At 32.1% G+C, this 21085-nt stretch overlaps 2 protein-coding genes across 2 annotated transcripts in view; one reads left to right on the plus strand and one right to left on the minus strand.

Moving 5' to 3' along the window:
* The window catches only part of LOC145294209 (serine protease 1-like), a 165411-nt gene that overhangs the window by 117693 nt on the left and 26633 nt on the right, over positions 1-21085 (minus strand). Inside the window, exons 2-3 of the mRNA XM_080141319.1 lie at positions 7647-7833; positions 3554-3678 (exon numbers count right to left, since the gene is read on the minus strand). Of these exons, the coding sequence (XP_079997445.1) occupies positions 3554-3678; positions 7647-7833 (312 nt within the window). The remainder of the gene's footprint in view (positions 1-3553; positions 3679-7646; positions 7834-21085) is intronic.
* Positions 1-21085, plus strand: part of LOC145294049 (carbohydrate sulfotransferase 11-like) — a 156919-nt gene that overhangs the window by 83860 nt on the left and 51974 nt on the right. The window lies entirely within an intron of this gene.

Below are 21085 nucleotides of genomic sequence, written 5' to 3' on the forward strand. Positions count from 1 at the left end.
AAATAAAAAAACTATTTTTGCAAATTTAATTTTAGGGGTCCTGGATATGACCTTAAACTATATCCAGTGGTGAGATCGCAGCTTGCGGGCTTTGGGGAGTGTGGAGCCACCCTTTAATTGCCATTGCTCCCAGATCCACTCTGACCCGGAGTGGTAGTACCTGTTAGGGTTCCAACTATGAGTTAGATAGAAACCGACTTGAAAGCAACAAATATATTCTATTAAAAATTTTTTCTTCAAAATGTTTGGATTCAGCATTAAATAACCTGAAAAGGGTTAATATGCCGTAAAACAAAAACAACCAATCAATTTTAAGGGAGTTTTTATTTATTTTTTTATTTGAAACATTTTCTTTTCAATGTGAAGTATCTTTAATATAATATGGTAGATAAAAAAGGGATAAATTTAAACTTGTAAATTTTATTGTTTATTTTTTTTTAATTTTATTGCATCTGACTCATCCATTAATTTGATTTATACGGATTACATTTTAAGCATCAATGAGTGTATTATAATATTCTTTTTTGAAAAACTTTGTAAAAATAAATTATTTTAAACATAAATTATCATTTCACAAATTTATTACTTTCCTACCGACCACTATCTTCTCTTCTATAATATAAATCTTACCTGTCCGTTTAAATGTATGTATGTATGTACCTGTCCGTTTAAATGTATGTATGTATGTATGTATGTATGTATGTCTGCCTAAAACTTTCGCTAGAGGCAATGGATTTTCACGAGATCGGTATTGTTTTAGAGCTTAACACTTTGGACGACAAATATCGTAAAATTGGCTAAAAAATATTTCCTTCGCCCTCAACTTAGCACTTTTCTACAGAGAGGGGTCGCTTTTGTCGTCGATATTTTTGAAAGTCTTCCCCTTTTTTCAATTGACGAGCCTTACTTTACACCTTTGCAACTCCCGGTTTAGCGATGGACGCAACGGCAAAGACGTCACTTTTTTTCACGTTTTTTTGTTCCTCCTTCGCGATATGGGTTCGAGCCTGCCTGCCTACTACCACTTTGTTTTTGTTTTTTTTGGGGGGGGGTTGCTTAACACACACTTCCAAACACCCGGGCAACGCCGGGCACCCAGGCTAATTTATAATATAAATCTCACCTGTCTGTTTAAATGTATGCATGTCTACCTAAAACTTTCCACGGGGGTAACGGATTTTCACGAGATCAGTATCATTTTGAAGCCGACCTTTCGGATGCCAAATATCGAAAAATTTGCTAAAAACATTAATTCTTTCACCCTCAACCGGGCACTTTTCTACAAGGAGGGTCGCTGTTTTCACCGATATTTTCGAAAGTCCTCCCCTCTTTTCAATTGACTAGCCTTAATTTAAACCTATGTCACTTCCGGGTTGGCGATGGATGCAACAGCAAACACGTCACATTTTTTTCACGTTCTTTGCCTCCTTCGCGGTACGGGTTCGAGCCTGCTTACCTGCCTACTACCACTTTTTTTTTTTTTTTTACTCAACACATACCTCCAAACACCCGGGAAACGCCGGGCACCCAGGCTAGTTTGTCATAAATACTGTTACTTATAAATATGAATAAAATAGGTTTAAGGCTCTTGAAATTCGTATCAGAATTGTCCGTGGCGCGGTAGTCAGAGTGCTTGGAAAAATCAATTGTAAAAAGTGATATTCTCCTGAAGGTTCAATCTTCAGTGTCGGCGACTGAAAATACAATTGCTTAGAGCCTCTATCCAGTCATCGATGGCTGATGGAACAAGAGCATACTACCCCCGTGAAATAAATAAAGGATTCCGCTCGAAATTCCGTCTAAATTCCCGAGTTCGACAGAAACTTCCCGACAAGATAGAAGATGAGAACAGTGGTTCGATGAATCCAAATAATACGAATAACCTCTTATTTGAACTTTCAAATATTTTAGATCTGCACTAAATAGTACCAATAGTCGTTAGACAATAATTTTGCAAGATTCTCTCGATTTCACCTTCCTAAGATTTCTTAAGCCTTGAATGTTAAACATTTTCCAGAATCCAAATCACGTAATGAATTTTCATCAAAATTGGGATAAGGATTATAGATATAAGGTTTAGTAGCATTATAGTCTTCATTTCTAATCTTTATAAGTGGGCCAAAGTGTTCTGTTTGGGGGGGGTGATTTTACCAGTCCTGGGACGGGTATTATTCTTCTTATCTTTATCTTAATAAGATCACTCCTCGTCTATCTGTATTTCTTACCTTTTATTTTTTTTTACTGCCGAGTATTGGTTTAAATAAAATAAAAAAGAGAATAGCGTAAAATGAACTTAAATCTTAAAATAAAAAAAACTCTACTTGAAAAAATAATTTAAATATCAAACTAAATCCACAGCTGTGTATTTCGGTTTCTTTCTTTAACAAGTCAGCCATTTTAATTTTTTGTTACTAGTTAGAGAAAAAAGATGAATTAAAAATGAATTATTTCGTTATTGTCCGAAAATCAAAAGGAAATTTGAAAGCACTTCAACTGTCTATTGAAAGGTAGTTCCTCGCTTCACACTATTTAGCAGAGATGCCGTAATAATTTAACTGCAATATCGAAATCTGATTGAAAAACAAAAATGTCCTTGTGTGCATTATTCGATTTACTTTTCTCATCTTGGATATTATTCTCACAATGTTTCGACCGATGGAACATCCGACCTTATTTCGGTGTGCCTTGCAAAACTCTGGAACTTTTATACCATGCAAGACCCGGGAGATGATTCAAAACGAGGTCACATTTTAGGACGTAAAATCCCTGGTCAGCGAGTGACCACATTTTTGTGAAACAATGCTGATCAGAGTGCTGTCGTCAAATCGACCAAATAAAGAGATACAAAGAAAGAGAGAGTTGACACAACGACACGAGAGAGGTGCCAGCAATATAGTCTTCTGCACATTTACAAAAATAAAGAACATATTCTTATAACCAGCTGCGTGTGTGCGTGTGTGTGTGTGTTTTCACCAACAACTGTCTAAGTGAAAGGAATGACAAAAATTTTTACTTTTGAAATTAAATAGATGTAAACACAATTGACGATTCAGCCATCATCAGAGTGAAATATAACAGGATTTCCCATCCACAGCCAGAAAAAAAAATAAGGAAATTAAAAAAAAAAGAGCAGAAAGTGAACCTGGATTTTAGTTTCGGCAATCTTGTAACCCTCACTTCCTTTTTATGTTGTTCTCCGGTTTTTAGATTCTATCAACAATGTTTCCCACAAAGGAGGAAAATTTGCTGTTTTTGGAGTCTTAGGTTGCTTTATTGGATGATATGTTAAAACATTCAATCTTATCTTAGTGTCCATCGTGATTTTACTGTCACTCTGTAAATCTATCAATCTCATTGACTTTTAATTAAAAATGATATCGTAATAATTAAATTTAACTGTCAAAATGTTTTTTTATTGTTTTCATGGTAAAAAGAAAAGAAAATATATTTTTAAAAAGGACGAAAATAAAAAAAAAATAAGTAAAAAGACTCCTGGATAACGCCAGGTATATTCAGCTAGCTTTAGTACAAAAAGAAAAACAGGGTTACTTACAGAAAGCATCAGCCGTTTGCTTGTATTCCGGATGTTGGATTATTTCCGTCACTTCTCGGCGATAATACGTTTCGTCTTTTCCGGAAGTGACCAGAACGTTCAGGGATGATTTATCAAAGTCTGAGCTAGGAAGAAACCATTTTTATTTTTAATATATTCCACTGTAAATATATATCTTATGTAAAAAGAGATTTTGTCCGTATGCCAGTCCCAATTTTTCAGTCAGTCAAAATGTTTGTAAACGCAATAAATACATTGTGGAATGTGCCTTATTTTTAAATATCAGAGATCTTAACTATTTTTAGAAATAGAAATGTTGCACTAATAATAAATAACAATAAAGCTGATTTTATGACCGGGAATCGAAACCTTGCAATCTTCAGTCTATCGTTCTATTAACTAAACTTTTCTATAACTAGAGCTTAAAAAATTACCTTAACAAAATAATTATAGTTTTGTGTGACGTTATGGATTAATCCTTTACGTCATATTTTGCCACCTTCTTCGCGACGGTGACCTTTGTGGCCTTCGGACTAGGATCAAAGTGTAGTACCTGTTCCGGCGGATACTGCAAGCAAAGACCATATGTGGGGGCAACCCCACATATAAGACCTTGGTCAATGTAGGGGCAACCCTTCATACCAATTGTCACTATCCAGCTCCCCTACTCCCCGGGGAGTTGGCCCCCATTTCCCCTTCACTCCTCACATTAAAAATAGGCTTTGTGCCTAATTTGCTCGGTGGGGGGAGCAAATAAATACCCTACAAGCAAAGACCATATGTGGGGGTAACCCCACATATAAGACTTTGGTCAATGTAGGGGCAACCCTTCATACCAATTGTCACTATCAAGGTCCCCTACTCCCCGGGGAGTTAGCCCCATTTCCCCTTCACTCTCCACATTAAAAAACGGCCTTGTGCCTAATTTGCTCAGTGGGGAAGCAAATAAATATACCGTGTAGTATCTGTTCTGGCAGATACTGCAAGCAAAGACCATATGTGGGGGCAACCCCACATATGACCTTGGTCAATGTAGGGACAACCCTTCATACCAATTGTCACTATCCAGCTCCCCTACTCCCCGGGGAGTTGGTCCCCATTTCCCCTTCACTCCTCACATTAAAAATAGGCCTTGTGCCTAATTTGCTCGGTGGGGAGCAAATAAATACCCTACAAACATAGACCATATGTGGGGGCAACCCCACATATAAGACTTTGGTCAATGTAAGGGCAACCCTTCATACCAATTGTCACTATCTAACTCCCCTACTCCTCGGGGAGCTGGTCCCCATTTCCCCTCCACTCTCCACATTAAAAAACGGCCGTGTGCCTAATTTGCTCAGTGGGGAAGCAAATACATACCCTGCGAGCAAAGACCATATGTGGGGATAACCCCACATATCAAACTTGGTCAATGTAATACCAATTGTCACTATCCAGCTCCCATTTCCCACCCATCGGGAGCTGGTCCATTTTTCCCTCCCCCCTCTCCCCTCTCTCCACATAAAAAACGGCCTTGTGCCTAATTTGCTCAGTGGGGAAGCAAATAAATCCCAATGCTTTATGTCATATTTCCAAACATGAATTTAAACATAAGCGATAATAAAACAATAATAAAACAATAATGAAACAATAATAAAACAATAATAAAATAATAAATTAATAGGTAAACGTTATTAATAACATTGGAAATTTGTTTAGTGTTTAAACAGTTTATTTTGTTTTAACTACGTCTTCACTACTGCATAATTGACACACCCAATCCCGTTAGATCACCGAAGTTAAGCAACGCTGAGCATAGTCAGTACTAAAATGGGTGAATATTTGAGATTTCCGGTTGCTGTATGTGCTTTCCGCGTGGTTTCCAGTTGTCCAGGGCTTCCTGCCACTGGACTGAAGCAGTGCCGATTCATGAAAAGTGTGGTTGGGTATTGCATAGTCCTTGCCTCATAATTGCATGCGCAGCTACGCTTACAAGGGGTACCCATATTCTTTCGTGACAGATCAGAGGTTTCCACTTCCACGTCTTAGCTTTAAAAATAATCCATTATGTGCTAGAGGTCGGAGACGTAGAGTCTATAAGTTTAGTAATAAAGTACTTCCATTAAACTCCTTGGCCTAAGGTTCACGGGGAACATGAACTAGAAGAGATATATTGAGAACATTGCTAAGGCTGCTGCGAAAAAGGTGGGCTCTCTCTACCGTGCTAGAAAGCTACTTATGCCTGAAAGTATTCTGTACCTTTATAAGGCCACCATTCGCCCATGTATGGAGTACTGTTTTCACATTTGGGCTGGTGCATATGATATTTGTTTCTTACTCCGGGACCGGGTTCAAAAGAGAATCGCCAAGCTGATAGGTCCTGAACTGTCATCTAGGCTTCAGCCTCTGTCCCATCGACAAAATATTGCATCCCTCTGCCTGTTCTACAAGTATTTTAATCGTGAATGCTCTGACGAAATACAAGCCATTGTATCCCCTCGATATAAATACTCTCGAAAAAACCGACAGCCAGCTAAATCCCACCCCTTCACAGTAGAGATCACTAGAATAAATAAAAAAAAAATAAATAAAGTATAAAACAGTAATAATAAACTATTTCGTAAAAAGATTAATAAAATAGATAAATTCTTAAAATATTGATAAAAAACGTTATGAAAAGTACAATCTATATACAACGCTTAGCTTATTTGTATATAGACTGTACTTTTCATGCACACGCGCGCGTGCTGATTAAGAAAGCTTATTTCGCAAAGGTAAAAGATTCTGAAATTAATTTTTCCCAAATGAAATTGTCTGTCGATAGTATAACTGAATTTCGAAAATTCATGATAAAAATCTGTTCATAATTTTTATGTAATAAAACTTTATTATATATGCACCCTCGTAATATATATGTATATACACCTTCATATTATATATACACCCTCGTAATATATACATATATATATATATATATATACACCTTCATATTATATATACACCCTCGTAATATATATATATATATATATATATATATATATATATATATATATATATATACACCTTCATATTATATATACACCATCGTAATGTTAACATATACTAACAAATAATTACTTTTTTGCATAGAATATATATTCCAAAATTCATAACGATACGTTCTTTTGTTTAAAAGATCACTATATGTATACATGTACGTTCAGTCTCGAACGACAATGGATACCCCTTGTAAGGGTAGCTGCGTGTGTAATTGTGAGGCAAGGGTTTCGCAATAAGACATAACATTTCCCTTTGTATTGGAACTGCTTGATTCCAGTGGCCAAGAGAAGTCCAGGTCAGTTGAAAACAATGCCGAGATAAGCGGAGATCACATACAACACCTAGAATTCTCAAATGGCCATTCATTTTAGTACTGACCAGGCTCAATGTTGCTTAATTCGGGGATCTGTTGTATCGACGTGATTATGCCGTGTGTATATATATATATATATATATATATATATATATATATATATATATATATATATACGCTGAGCGTAAAATGTATTTTTCGATAGAATACCCCCAAAAAGATGATTAATAAATACTTATTAAGCTCTACGAAACACCAAAATGAATCTGTGTTTAGATTTAGGCACAGATAGAGAGTGGGGGAAAACGTTTATAGTGGTTGTAGCTAGTCGAGTGATTTTTGTGGAAGTTTTACAAGGAGGAACCATAGATTGGGGTTCATTCGAGCACTTGCCATGAAAATAACGATAAAGCAAAGACAGGCTTGCAACATCTCTTCTTTGGGACGGAAGTTGCAGGGAAGAGAAAAAGGCATCACTCACTAGGTTTCGAAGCCGGTTTTGATCTCTATCAAGGTTCGATAGGGCGCGTCGAACAGCTACTGCCCAGATGTGGCAACAGTATTCTATTTTAGGGCTCTTATACAATATAATTAAGATGACCATAAAATAAACATCCTTCCATCCGGCTTGGTCTTACCCTAGTCAGAGGGGGTCGGGGGCAGTTAGAATCGATTCTAGTTGCTCAACATCATTCTAAGACAGAGACAATAAGAAAGGCATGAAAAGAGTGAAGAGGTGAAAGTTCTATTTAGACTTACGTGCAGTGCGCGGCCGTAACGATGTGTTGAGAATCAATGAGGGTACCGCCGCAGGAACCGATGCCAACGATGTTTACTTTTACCATCCACGGGAACTCGCACTCATCGACCTTCTCACCACCCACAATGAATCCGACGACATCACGATCATTCGGCATGGAATCACTAATGCCGCATTGGAGCGGACCTGCATTTGAATATAGATATTGCTTTTAAACAGAATTCTATCTATTCTACAAAATTTAAATACAAGAAAACCATATTTTAAGACCGATAGCTACGTATCGTTGTCATCTGATACGATTAAACAACTAAAAGTGTCTATTTCAGGTGGAGTTTGCAGCGACGTAAACATATATTATCCATTGCATAATCACCAAACGTATGTATGTATGTATGTATGTATGTATGTATGTATGTATGTATGTATGTATGTATGTTATGGATCGAATGGCATTGAAGTGGAGAGAGTTTCCGTAAGCTGTGGTGAAGGCAAACTTTCAAGAAGAAAGAACTCTCTGACTTTAAAAAAAAAACATAAAGCGAAAGACTAGTACCCATATAAAGTTGGTCTTCAGTTTGACTTATTGCTGGCTATCTTGGTCTTGTTTGTTGCTGGATTTCAACATTTTAAACCGAGAGAGAGAGAGACTTAGCTGTCCTACAGAGCTAAAACTCTGTAATAACATCTTTTGTACAGATACTCACTCAGACAATGATACTTGTCTACACCCCTCACAAAAAAATGCTGTGGCGATGTAAAAGTTGTGGAGGGTATGCAAGTCGTTGGCAGCACTAAAAAGTCATCCTCGAGCACACGGACGTTCAATGACTGAGGATGTAGCACTCGTCTGAAAAGACATCGCAATCACCATATATGTTTTGCTAAAACTAAAAAAGTAAAAATCAAAACAGAGTTGGTATTTTCTTTGTCGGCGTAACCCCGAATCTATAATATAATATAATAAAAATTTACGCAAAATGATTAATTTCTTGGAGTAGAAGTGGCAAATAACTCGTTAGGTGGTGCAAATTTGTTCGTATTTTATTAGATTGTTTTATTTACGCACTGAATACTAATAAATAGTTAATTTTGAACGTTTTGCAATCATTTTTGCAATAAGCAGGGTTCGTAGAATGAAATTATGCAAAGCTCAACGTTTTAGTTTTGATTCCAGCTCATTTTCTATAGATTTTGGTTTGCTTTTCGTATTTAAATGTAATCAAACAACAAATCTTACAACATTTAAAGGAACTGAGATGGATAGAAACCCGCACTTCTTCAATTTATGAACGGTACCGTAATAATCTATATATCTATCTGTGTGTGCGTGTGTGTGTGTGCGTGTGTGTGTGTGTGTGTGTGGACAACTCTCAACCTATATACACAACAATATTTTTTTCTACAGACTTGAAACTTTATATATATATAAAGTGGAAAACTTTATATATATATATATATATATATATATATACATATAGTGGAAAAACTTTTTAATCAGTTCTCATATGGAAAAATAGGCTTCTAAGAGGGTCAACATTGAAAATTGGTACTTGAGGTGACGTTATCTGTTCGTCAACTACCTCACGACTGCGCATGCGCGAATCGTTCACATGACAGTTTCCTTCTGTTAAAAATAAGTAGGTTTAAAACCATGTTTAAAAGATCGTGGACAGCTTTACAGGTTATTGTACATGGCTCATTGTCTTTAGGTTTTTGCTTCGATCTTAGCTCGAGTATCTTATAGTGAACACGATTTTTAATGGCATCATATAGAAAACATGTTTTAATGTTATCATAATAGCAAACACACTTTCAGTGTTATCTGATTGTAAACATGATTTTAATGGTTTCATAATAGTTAAAACGATTGTTAATGTTATTATATAATAGACACAATTTCAATGTAACGTAGATTCCATAAACATAGCTTTCTTCTGAGAAGTGCACGCCTGTGAAATTCTCTTCCGTTTGCCTGTTTCCCACCTGACTACAACTTGGACGTCTTCAAGTCCAACATAAACAAATTCCTGATTAATCGCCCCCTTAAGTAAGATACTTTATCAAATCTCCAATACCAACTATTACTACGATATTATCCCATTGATTATTGTACACAAAATAACCCTTGTCCCCGAGTGGCTTACGGCCCTCGATAAATGGTGATCCCCATGTAAAAAAAATAGCAAACACGATTTTTAATTGTATCATAATAGTAAACACGATTTTTAATGGGATCGTAAACAGAGTTTTTATTTATCTAGCAGTAAACACGATTTTGACGATATCTGATAGCAAACATGATTCTTAATGTTATCATATATTAAACTCGATTTTTAAATTCATGTTAAACTAAACACGATTGTTAATGTTATCTTGGAGCAAACATGATTTTAATGTTATAATATAGAAAACGTAATTTATAATTCATCATAATAGTAGACACTATTTTTAATGTTATCGCATATTAAACATGATTTTTAATGACATTATAAGAGTAAAAACGATTTTTATTGTTACCATTATAATAAACACGATGTTTTATGTTATCTTTTAGTAAATACGATTTTAATGTTATTAAAAAGTAAACATCGTTTTCTTATTATATAGTAAACACGATTTTTTTATGTTATCGAATAGAAACAACGATTTTTAATTTTATCTTATAGTAAAGATTATTTTAATGTTATTATAATAGTAAACGTGGTTTTTAATATTATTATGATGTTATGTCGCAGGTACATATTGAGATACATAATAACGGGGACTAATAATACAGAGATGATAATGACATTTAATATATATAATGCTCATCTCAAAAATGAATTCCAATTAAGGAATAATATATATACTAATCGGTACGGACCAGACTACGGAAGATCAGATAATAAATAAACGTGGATTTATAAGATCAAAGAATCCAACTTGATCGCCCTTCGGGGCCCGTGGCGCAGTTGATAGAGATGTTTAATCTCTACGGTTCTAGAAGGACATTGTCTGAAGATAGCGGTTTCAATCCTACCCAAAGCGTGCCAGAGGTTTACTAGGCCAAAAACGTGGTGAGACGACAACAACTACGGATGGCAGTGATTGCTGAAAATGCAGTTAGGAGATTCGCAGTTCCTATCCGTCGCGGTTACCACCTGACGAAGGCCAGAGAAATAGTTAACCGAAACGTCGTGAAAAACAACAACCATTAAAGATGAAAACAAAAACTAATAAAGATGAGAATAAAAGTCCGAAATAAAAATAAAATAAATTAATATATATAATGCTTATCTCAAAAATGAATTCGAATTAAGGAATAATATATACGATTTTTAATGTTCTCATGATAGTAAACATGATTTTTAATGGTATTATGATAGTAAAAATGTTTTAATGTTATCATAATAGTAAAAACGATATTTAATGTTATCATGATAGTAAAAACGATTTTAATGTTATCATAATAGTAAACATGATTTTTAATATTATCATAATCGTTTTAATGTTATCATAATAGTAAACATGATTTTTAATATTATCATAATCGTTTTAATGTTACCATAATAGTAAACAGCATTTTAATGTTATCATAATAGTAAACATTATTTTTAATGGTGTCATAATAGTTACCATGATTTTTAATATTATCATAATAGTAAAAACGATTTTAATGTTGTAATATTAGTAAACATGATTTGTAATATTATCATAATAGTAAATTTTTAATGTATCATGATAGTAAACATGATTTTTAATTTTATAAAAATAGTATACAAGATTTTTAATCTTATCATAATAGTAAACATGATTTTAATGCTGTCATAACAATGAAAACGATTTAATTTTATCATAATAGTAAAAACGATTTTACTGTTATCATTAAAGACGACATGATTTTTATATTATCATAATAGTAAACATGATTTTTAATATTATAATAATAGTAAAAACTATTTTAATGTTATCATAATAGTCAAAACGATTGTAATGTTATCATATTAGTAAAACCTCTGTTAATGTTATAATTAATACAAACATGATTTTTAATATTATCATAATAGTAAAAATGATTTTTAATATCATAATAATAGTAAAAATTGATTTTAATGTTATCATAATAGTAAAAACGATTTTAATGTTATCATAATAGTAAAAAAGATTTTAATGTTATCATTAATAATTTTTGTATATTATCATAATAGTAAACATGATTTTTAATGTTAGCATAATAGTAAAAAACTATTTAATGTTATCAAAATAGTAATAACTATTTTTATGTTATCATAAGAGTAAAAACGATTTTTATGTTATCATAATAGTAAAAAATATTTTAATGTCATCATTATAATAAAACGATTTTAATGTTATCATAATAGTAATCATGATTTTAATGTTATCATATTAGTAAACATGATTTTTAATATTATCATAATAGTAAAAATAATTTTTAATATTATCCTAATAGTAACCATGTTTTAATATTATCATAATAGTAAACATGATTTTTAATGTTATCATAATAGTAAAACTGATTTTAAATATTATCATAATAGTAAAAATAATTTTAAATATTATCCTAATAGTAAACATGATTTTTAATATTATCATAATAATAAACATAATTTTTAATATTATCATAATAGTAAAAAGTATTTTTAATATTTTCATAATAATTAACATGATTTTGTATATTATCATAATAATAAACATGATTGTGAATATTATCATAATAGTAAACATGATTTTTTATATTATAATAATAGTAAACATGATTTTGAATGTTATCATAATAGTAAATACAATTTTTATGTTATCAAAATAGAAATAACGATTTTTATGCTATTTTTAATATAATCATAATAGTAAACATAATGTTTAATATAATCATAATAGTAAACATTATTTTTAATATTATCATAATAGTAAACACGATTTTTTGTATTATCATAATAGTAAACATGATTTTTATATTATCATAAAAATAGACATATATTTTTAATATTATCATAATAGTAAAAACGATTTTAATGCCATCGTAATAGTAAACATGATTTTTAATATTATCATAATAATAAACATGATTTTTAATGTTATCATAATAATAAACATAATTTTAAATATTATCATAAAAGTAAACATATTTCTTAATATTATCATAATAATAAACATGATTTTTTCATATTACTATAATAGTAAACAGTATTTGAAATATTATCATAATAATATACATGATTTTTTATATTATCATAATAATAATCATGATTTTTAATATCATCATTATATTAAACATGATTTTTAATATTTTCCTAATAGTAAATATGGTTTTTAATATTATCATAATAGTAAACCTGATTTTGAATGTTATCATAATAGTAAAAACAATTTTAATGCTATCATAATAGTAGAAACGATTTTAATGTTATCATAATAGTGAAAACGATTTTAATGTTATCATAATAATCCAACGATTGTAACGTTATCATAATATTAAAAACGATTTTAATGTTATCATTATAATAAAACGATTTTAATGTTATCATAATAGTAATCATGATTTTAATATTACTATAATGGTAAACATGATTTCAAATATTATCATAATCGTAAACATGATTTTAATATTATCATAATAGTAAACAGTATTTTAATGTGATCATAATAGTTTACATGTTTTTTAATGTTATGATAATAGTAAACATTAATTTTTATATTATCATAATAGTAAACATGATTTTTAATATTATCATAATAGTAAACACGATTTTAATATTATCATAATAATAAAAATTATTTTTAATATTATCATAATAATAAAATAGTATATATAATAGTAAACATTATTTTTTATATTATAATAATAGTTAATATGTTTTTTAATATTATCATAATAGTAAACATGGTTTTTATATTCTCATAATAATAGACATGATTTTTTTATATTATCATAATATTAACATGATTTTTAATATTATCATAATAGTAAACATGATTTTATATTATTATAATAAACATGATTTTTGTATAATGTCATAATAATAAACATTATTTTTAATATTATCATAATAGTAAACATGATTTTTAATATTATCATAATAGTAAACATGATTGTTAATTCATCAAATAGTAAACAGGATGTTTTGTGTTTATATAATAGTACATATAATTCTTAATATTTTCATAATAATATATTTTGATGTTATCATAATAGTAAACGCGATTTTTCATTTTCTCGTAAACATTATGTCATTTTTATCATATAAGTAAGCGGAATTTTTCATTTTATCATAATAGTAAGCGCGATATTTTATGTTATTCTTTAGTAAAGACGATTTATGATGTTATCATGATAGTAAACATGATTTTTAATGTTATCAGATAGTAAATACGATGTTCATATTTCAAATATAAACTTATCTTCTATGCGTAGGAAGGAACTTTATTAGTGAACCTTAAAGCTTCTTGATTATATGCGTGCTTAAACACAGTGTCATGTGAGATAATTTTTTTTTCAAATGTTGATACTACTTTGAATCCATGGGGTCGTAGTGCTCAATATCACGCATAAAGCAATTAGTAACTAAAAAGTGCGATTGCAGAAAACTTGAAGAAATTTATATTCTACAGTGACGGTACATTGGTTTTAGTAGTTATTTGGAAGTATGGTACACACTATTATCTTCTATTTTGTTTTTTTATAGGCCCATGTAGTCATGCTAGTTCAGACATGACATTAACTTTTGGACTATGGGGGCCGGGGACAATAGAATCTTTCTTATGTTTTCTTAGATGCCTATTTCTTGTCCGTTCGACTACGGACCTTACATCTAATCAACTTATTTATTTACCCCTTCGGCAGGTTATACACAAGGTCAAGGGTTAAGTTGTTAAGCCAGTGCAGATGAATTGGCGTAACTTGGCCTACAAAAATGCCTGAGCAGCCCAGTTGGCATTTACTTTTAAAGAGCGATTCGGACGATTAGCGATATAAAAACGAGAAACAAACAGAAGCAAAGGTATATCCTGAGGTGGTGCCCCTCCTGAGACTAAACGGTACCATACCTCAGTACAAACACCATCATTGAGGTAACCGACTTTTTTTACAAAACTCTTATTTCTTCTCTTATATTGTCATTTTTCATTCAGTTTCCGTTTACTATAGTTGTATTCCTGATTTAACATCTTACCTGACGCTGACATTCTGAAAATGCAACTTTAGAATACTCAAGGAATTCAATACAAAATATACTGCTAGATATTAGAATCCTACGCCAGTAATTAGAGATTATGTTAGTATTAATTTCTACAGGGGTTGCATTAAATACATTATAGAACAACCTATTTGAAAACGGAAATAGACTCAGTGCATTTAGTATGGATGAGGTGAGTGGGCCAAGAGTTAACACTAGACGTCAAGTGTCAGATTTTGTCAAGGGGACTTTTGGTCTAAACACCGATCAAAAATCAAGAAGGGTGATTGTTTTACGTTAGGTTTACATTGAAAACTTCACTACAGCTTATTACTGAAGTGTAATTTTTTATTTGTCCGAGACTTCATACTTTGATTTCTCATCGTCTATTCGTGATTGCGCGTTGTTTTGATAGGTGCGACGGACTGTCGGAGAAGCTGAATTAAAGACACTCAAAGCAAAGTCTTGACAGTCTTATAACATATTCAACTGCTATTTAAATTAATCAAATCAATTCCAATATTTTTAGTAGTTGGACAGCTGGTGTTTTTTTTTTTTTTTAACATTTACATTAACATACATAGCGAGGGAGTGGAGAGAACGAGTTTTACTCTTACTGTTTTACGAGTTCATATTTCTTCGTATAATCACTACCAAACTAAATTATAACAATCTCTTCTTCCTTCTTTAATGACGTAATTTTCAACGTGACTTTCTTTCGTTATATTAGCGTTTCCACGTTTATTATGAAGTTAAATATTGAACCTATTCGTATATTTTTTTTTTTTTTCATTTTTACCTCAATCAAGGCGCAGTGCCACTTTCATGTAGGGGCTCCTATCGGGGATATAATTTGCGGTAATCAACAGTAGGCTCTCTACAGTGCAATGTTGACTACAATGAATTGCAAACTAAGTTATTGCGGGGGGGGGCATGTGACACTTCATTCCGATGAGGTCCCGACCAGGGCAGGCAATCGATTTATGTGATTGATGACTGAGCGCTTTCACCGATTTTGATGACAATAAAGTATTTGGAGTGTGGAGCATTCGCTGATTCTTATTCAATCCCGAACCTCGTCAGATGTCCCTGCTAGTCCCAATTTAAGTTGAAAATGCATTACATAATTTGGATTCTAGAAAAAAAAATGTAATTTAAAACTCAAGCTTAATGGATCATTAAAAAAATAAACTGCAGGGGATCATGTTTACTTGTAATTCAATGATTATAGGTTCAATTTAATGAAAATCTGAAAGATTTAAAGCTTTACGTGAGAAATTTACCATATTATGCCCTCTCAAAAGCCTTTAAGACACATAAAAGAGACTGAAATATGGAGAATCTAAATATTAATTTACTTGCCCGACGTCCGGTGCCACACAAAAAAAAACATCATCATCATCATCATCATCATCGCAAACAGTAATTAATAGGAAATAAATTAACTCCCTTTATAGTAACTCTTTATCAGTTAAAAATCATTAAAACCATTTCCTCTCCAAAAATTTTCAAAGCAAAAAACAAGGCTGTCTGTTTACGGTTTCAGATTGGCTATTTTATTTTATAATTATAAAACATCATGTTGAGCGGATACTGTAAGTTTTTCTATTATAGATTCTTTTTAAAATTAAAAAAGTATGCAAATTAATTAGCATCTGTTTCTTTATAATTTATATTAAACATTATTCAGAATAAATGTGTTTTGGGTTTAAATTTCAATGAAAAATAAATGTAAATTTTTAAAATAATTCTTTTTAGCTTTAAAAAGTTGTTTTTTTATTACAAAAAATTGTTTTAAATTCGTCGTTTTTTTGTTTTATTTTACTTTTTTTATTCATTTTATTTATATTGTGTTTAAAAAATTTTCAATTACCGTGGAATTTCCACAGGTGCTACTAGTATTTATTTGTGTCTGACACTTATTGTTTAATTTGCACGACTGTTTTTCGTTTCGTTTACCATCTTTGCATAAAACTAAAACTAAATATATTCCACCCATATTACAACCCTTTACGACTAGCAACTCCGTTCTAAAATTCATATTGGTCGGTTAATTATTTAACGCCAGTAAAAGCAGACGTCTGCACACACGCACATCCCAGAGGGGCTTATCTACATTCTGGTGTTCCATAAAAATGACTGGAATTGTAATTATCACCGAAAACAAAGAAAGGTTTACATTTCAGGTTGGGAAATTATAATTGCTCAACGCAAAATAAAAAAAGAACAATGTAATATTTTAATATTTACATTCCAGGAATGCCAGTTGATGTATATATAAGACGGTTAACATAAATGACTGAGACAGAGGATGTTAGAGAAAACAGAAGAATCATGGCCACCGAACGTAATTGACATTTATCTGCCGTCGCTGCCTCACACAAACACCCCTTACAGCTAAATGTCTTTCTCTTTCTCGATGGGCAAAATTTAATTGGAAATAAACTTCTATGTTGACAAATTCTTCTCTGTAGCTGCCGGGTATTCTCAGTAAAAAAAATAAGTTCACAGGCTAACACTAGCAGGGAGGTGATGGTGGCTAAAAAGTTAACGACACGGATTGATAACTCATTCCACAGAAGCACGGTATATTGAAAATAAGTACGTAGCCGATGTCTTTTTAGAAAGAATTCTAATTAGGAAAGTGTCATGGAAATTATTCGATTGAACTTCAATACATGGTCCCTCCTCACCAAACTTTCACAAAAAACACTCGACTAGTTACAACCACTATATATGATTTTCCACGCTCTCTATCTGTGAATAAATTTAAACGCAGATTTCATGAACAAAGCTTCTTTCCTAGAACTGCACGCCTTTGGAACACTATCTCGCTGGCATGATTCCCGGCTAAATACAACATAGTAACCTTCAAATCTAATTTAAACAAGTTCCTGGTAAGCCGTCCTCATAAATAATGAAATTCTACTCAATTTACACCATACTACACCATCACCTTACATTCATAAACCCTTATCCCCGAGTGACCTTTGGGCCTTGATAAATGGTAACTCCCAAGTAAAAAAAAATGTCTGAGGTTCAACAAAAAGAACAACTAGTAACATAAAAAAGCTCCCCCCACTCACACACAGTCATTCTAACATTCATAAACACAGTATTCTATTAAGGGCCATTATCAGCTGTTACGATTCAGCACGCAATCCATTCAGCCGCTTCCTGGTGGTTATAATCACCTCACGCATAAATAAGCACTCATTGTACGCCAATGCTTAGCGTGTCTTTAAGCAAACATGTAAAGAAATTTAATACTTTCTCAAATTTTAAGGAAACATAAATGTCGTCTTGCTGAAGGGGAGATTATAATAGCCTATTTTTAATAACCTTTCGTTTATATGTTTTTAATTGCCGTCCGAAGAAAAGCTTACATATTATATTATATACAGTTTCACTATATAGAGAATTATCGATTTCTAACTAATATTATAATAGCATAGTTGAAAATAATCTGACTATTCATATTCACATGCATAATATGCCATATATATATATATATATATATATATATATATATATATATATATATATTTCTATAGAAATATATTTTTCCTATTATATATCAATCCTCATATAAGAAACTCAATGTGAATACAGAGCAATATATAGAATAAATGACAAAAATTTATATTCCAAAATACATGATGTTGACAATTTTATATTTTATTCCTTTACATCAATTGATCCTTACAGTTCTTGACAGTGTCTGTTTCGCAGCGCAAAATCAATCACTTAATAATTATATCAATTAGTGAATCTATTATGCCCTTAACTCATCAGAAGAAATGGCAACAATCAATCCACCAAAAGGAATTAAAATGTGATATAACATGGTGAGAATCCGAAAATTTGGAAGAGAAACTGCAGTTACCTTTATATTTTACCATTACGCCATCTTGCCTCTTCCACTACCCAGACGACCACCCACACATGCCCCCACTGCAATAAGGTCTACGGGTCAATGATCGGCCTCCACGGCCATCTGAGGGTCCACAGATGACCAGACCTAATCTTACCAACGGGAGAACAATCATACTCGTCACGGGTGATTGCCGATGATGATGATGATGACTTATCACAATAAAAAGTAAAATCAAAAGAAATAAGAAATAAGAAACTCCACTCACCATTTTTCGTTCTTATTCTCCCTCCCTCTCTCTCTCTCTCTCTCTCTCTCTCTCTCTCTCTCTCTCTCTCTCTCTCTCTCTCTCTCTCTCTTAAATTCTCGCTGTTTTTATATCTCTCCCATTCCTTCACTTTAAACGTCTTTAAAACAAACAGTAATTTAAGCTGAACTTACATTGGCTGCATCCGCAACTATAATAAAACAAACTGATGATATTTTGATAGCACACTGACGATTCTCTGTCAAATTGAGACAAACTGGCCGCTACTTTTAGGATGCTTTCTGCTTGGGCACAGCTGGATTCGTTCATCATACAACATTCTGTAGAAATAAAAGAAAGCAGGGATACTCAACAATAAAATACGGTTCAACATACACACATACATTTCGCTAAAAGATACAAACGATTTCCTACAACATATAGCGTTGCTCTGTTCAAGACCAATATGCATCTCCTGTTTTTATGTTAATCCTCTTTCATTCTTTTTAGTTTCTTACATCAAGTGGCTTCACGGCTTGTCTGAAGCAATTTCTGTAAAAATGTATCTAACTCCTGATGCAATACTCTTCCTGTATAATAGTCTGATGCGTTTTAAAAAGTGGTGGTGGTGGTGGTGGTGGTGGTGGTGGTGGTGTTGTTGTTGTTGTTGTTGTTGTTGTTGTTGTATCTGGGCAGGTGACGTACAGAGTGCTCGTTCTTGCGTTAACAGAGCACAAAATCGATTTCGAAATCTAGTAGAGTGATCCCCTCTCTTTCTCTCGGCCTCTTTCTCACAGAATAGACCTCCTCGTCTTTTTATTTTACTAATATTTTCATTGTCTGTGCTCGACTGAGCTCCAATTTATGGACTCTCTGTAAAACATTTACAGCAAGGACACGCCTTCTTCTGTGTACCTAAAACCAAACAGAGCTTTGAAGAAACTTCTATTCAACGCAATATAATGGGAATTCTTTTCTGTTGACTACAACATTGTCGTCTTCAAAAATTTTTAAGATAACCATATTTTCAAGCCATTTACACTTGAAAACGACAATTTATATAGCAAATATTTATAGAGCTGTCTACTGGGACAATATAAACAGCTAATGTATATACACCAATGTATATAAATGTCAATGTTTATTGGTTTGTGTGTTATAGCAAAAGATATATCATTACATTGGACATTCAAATATATTCCAATAAAGGTTTAATGTTTTAAAGAATTTAAAGAAAGAATTGAAATTATTCTTCGCGTTTATCTAGGGTCACTAAAAGCAGTTATCTGTTAGATTCATAAAATGATGGAAATATATTAGAACATAAAAATGTAACGTTGTGCAGGAACAAACACATGTTGTGTCCAGTTTCAATCGCAAAGGAGACCAAGAAACAGAATAGGAAATAACTTCAACTCGCTTTTTGTTTGTAACAACAACATTTATTTCTTCATTCTCTCTTTACCACTGTAGGTATACATTGATATCGTGTGTGTATCTATGTACACACTGATATTGTCTATGTATCCGTGTATTACATTAGAAAAATGCGGGCATGAAAAGTAATATGGTTAAGCTTAAACATTGAAGAGTAAAAGGCTAGTTGTTAAAACTTAAAAGAAAAGGGCCAGATATTCTAGTAAATAATAAAAATTGTTAACTTTAAATATGGCAGTATTAAGAATTGATTGTATAATGTTATATATTGAATTTAAAAAAAAAACTTAATGCTCAAATATTTCAAGTAATAAATTTATTATATTTTTTACTAGAATACCTTGTCCCTTTCTTTTCCAGTTTTTACAACTAGTCCTTTCCATATTTAAGCTTAACCATATTGCTTTTCATGTTCACATTTTTCTATTGTAATCCATGATTTTTTCAGGATTCTAGTAAATTTACTTGTTCTTTTTTTAATTTCAGTCTTATTTTTCTGGTCCCCACAAACATTACATGCACATATGTACGGCACTCGTCTGCTTTCAATAAAATACCCCCAATTATCTCCCTTTCATTTTTTTAATTTTCTCTGTTTCACTTGTTACTTCTCGCTTCGCGAGAGCAGTGAATTGGTAGCAATAGTAGTCACTGAAGCGACGTGGTTGCTATGCAAACCAGTCATAAAGAACGTCGCTCACCTCC

This window comes from Euprymna scolopes, chromosome 15 (genome assembly GCF_053919585.1).
Source record: "Euprymna scolopes isolate OS-2025 chromosome 15, ASM5391958v1, whole genome shotgun sequence".
NCBI lineage: Eukaryota > Metazoa > Mollusca > Cephalopoda > Sepiida > Sepiolidae > Euprymna > Euprymna scolopes.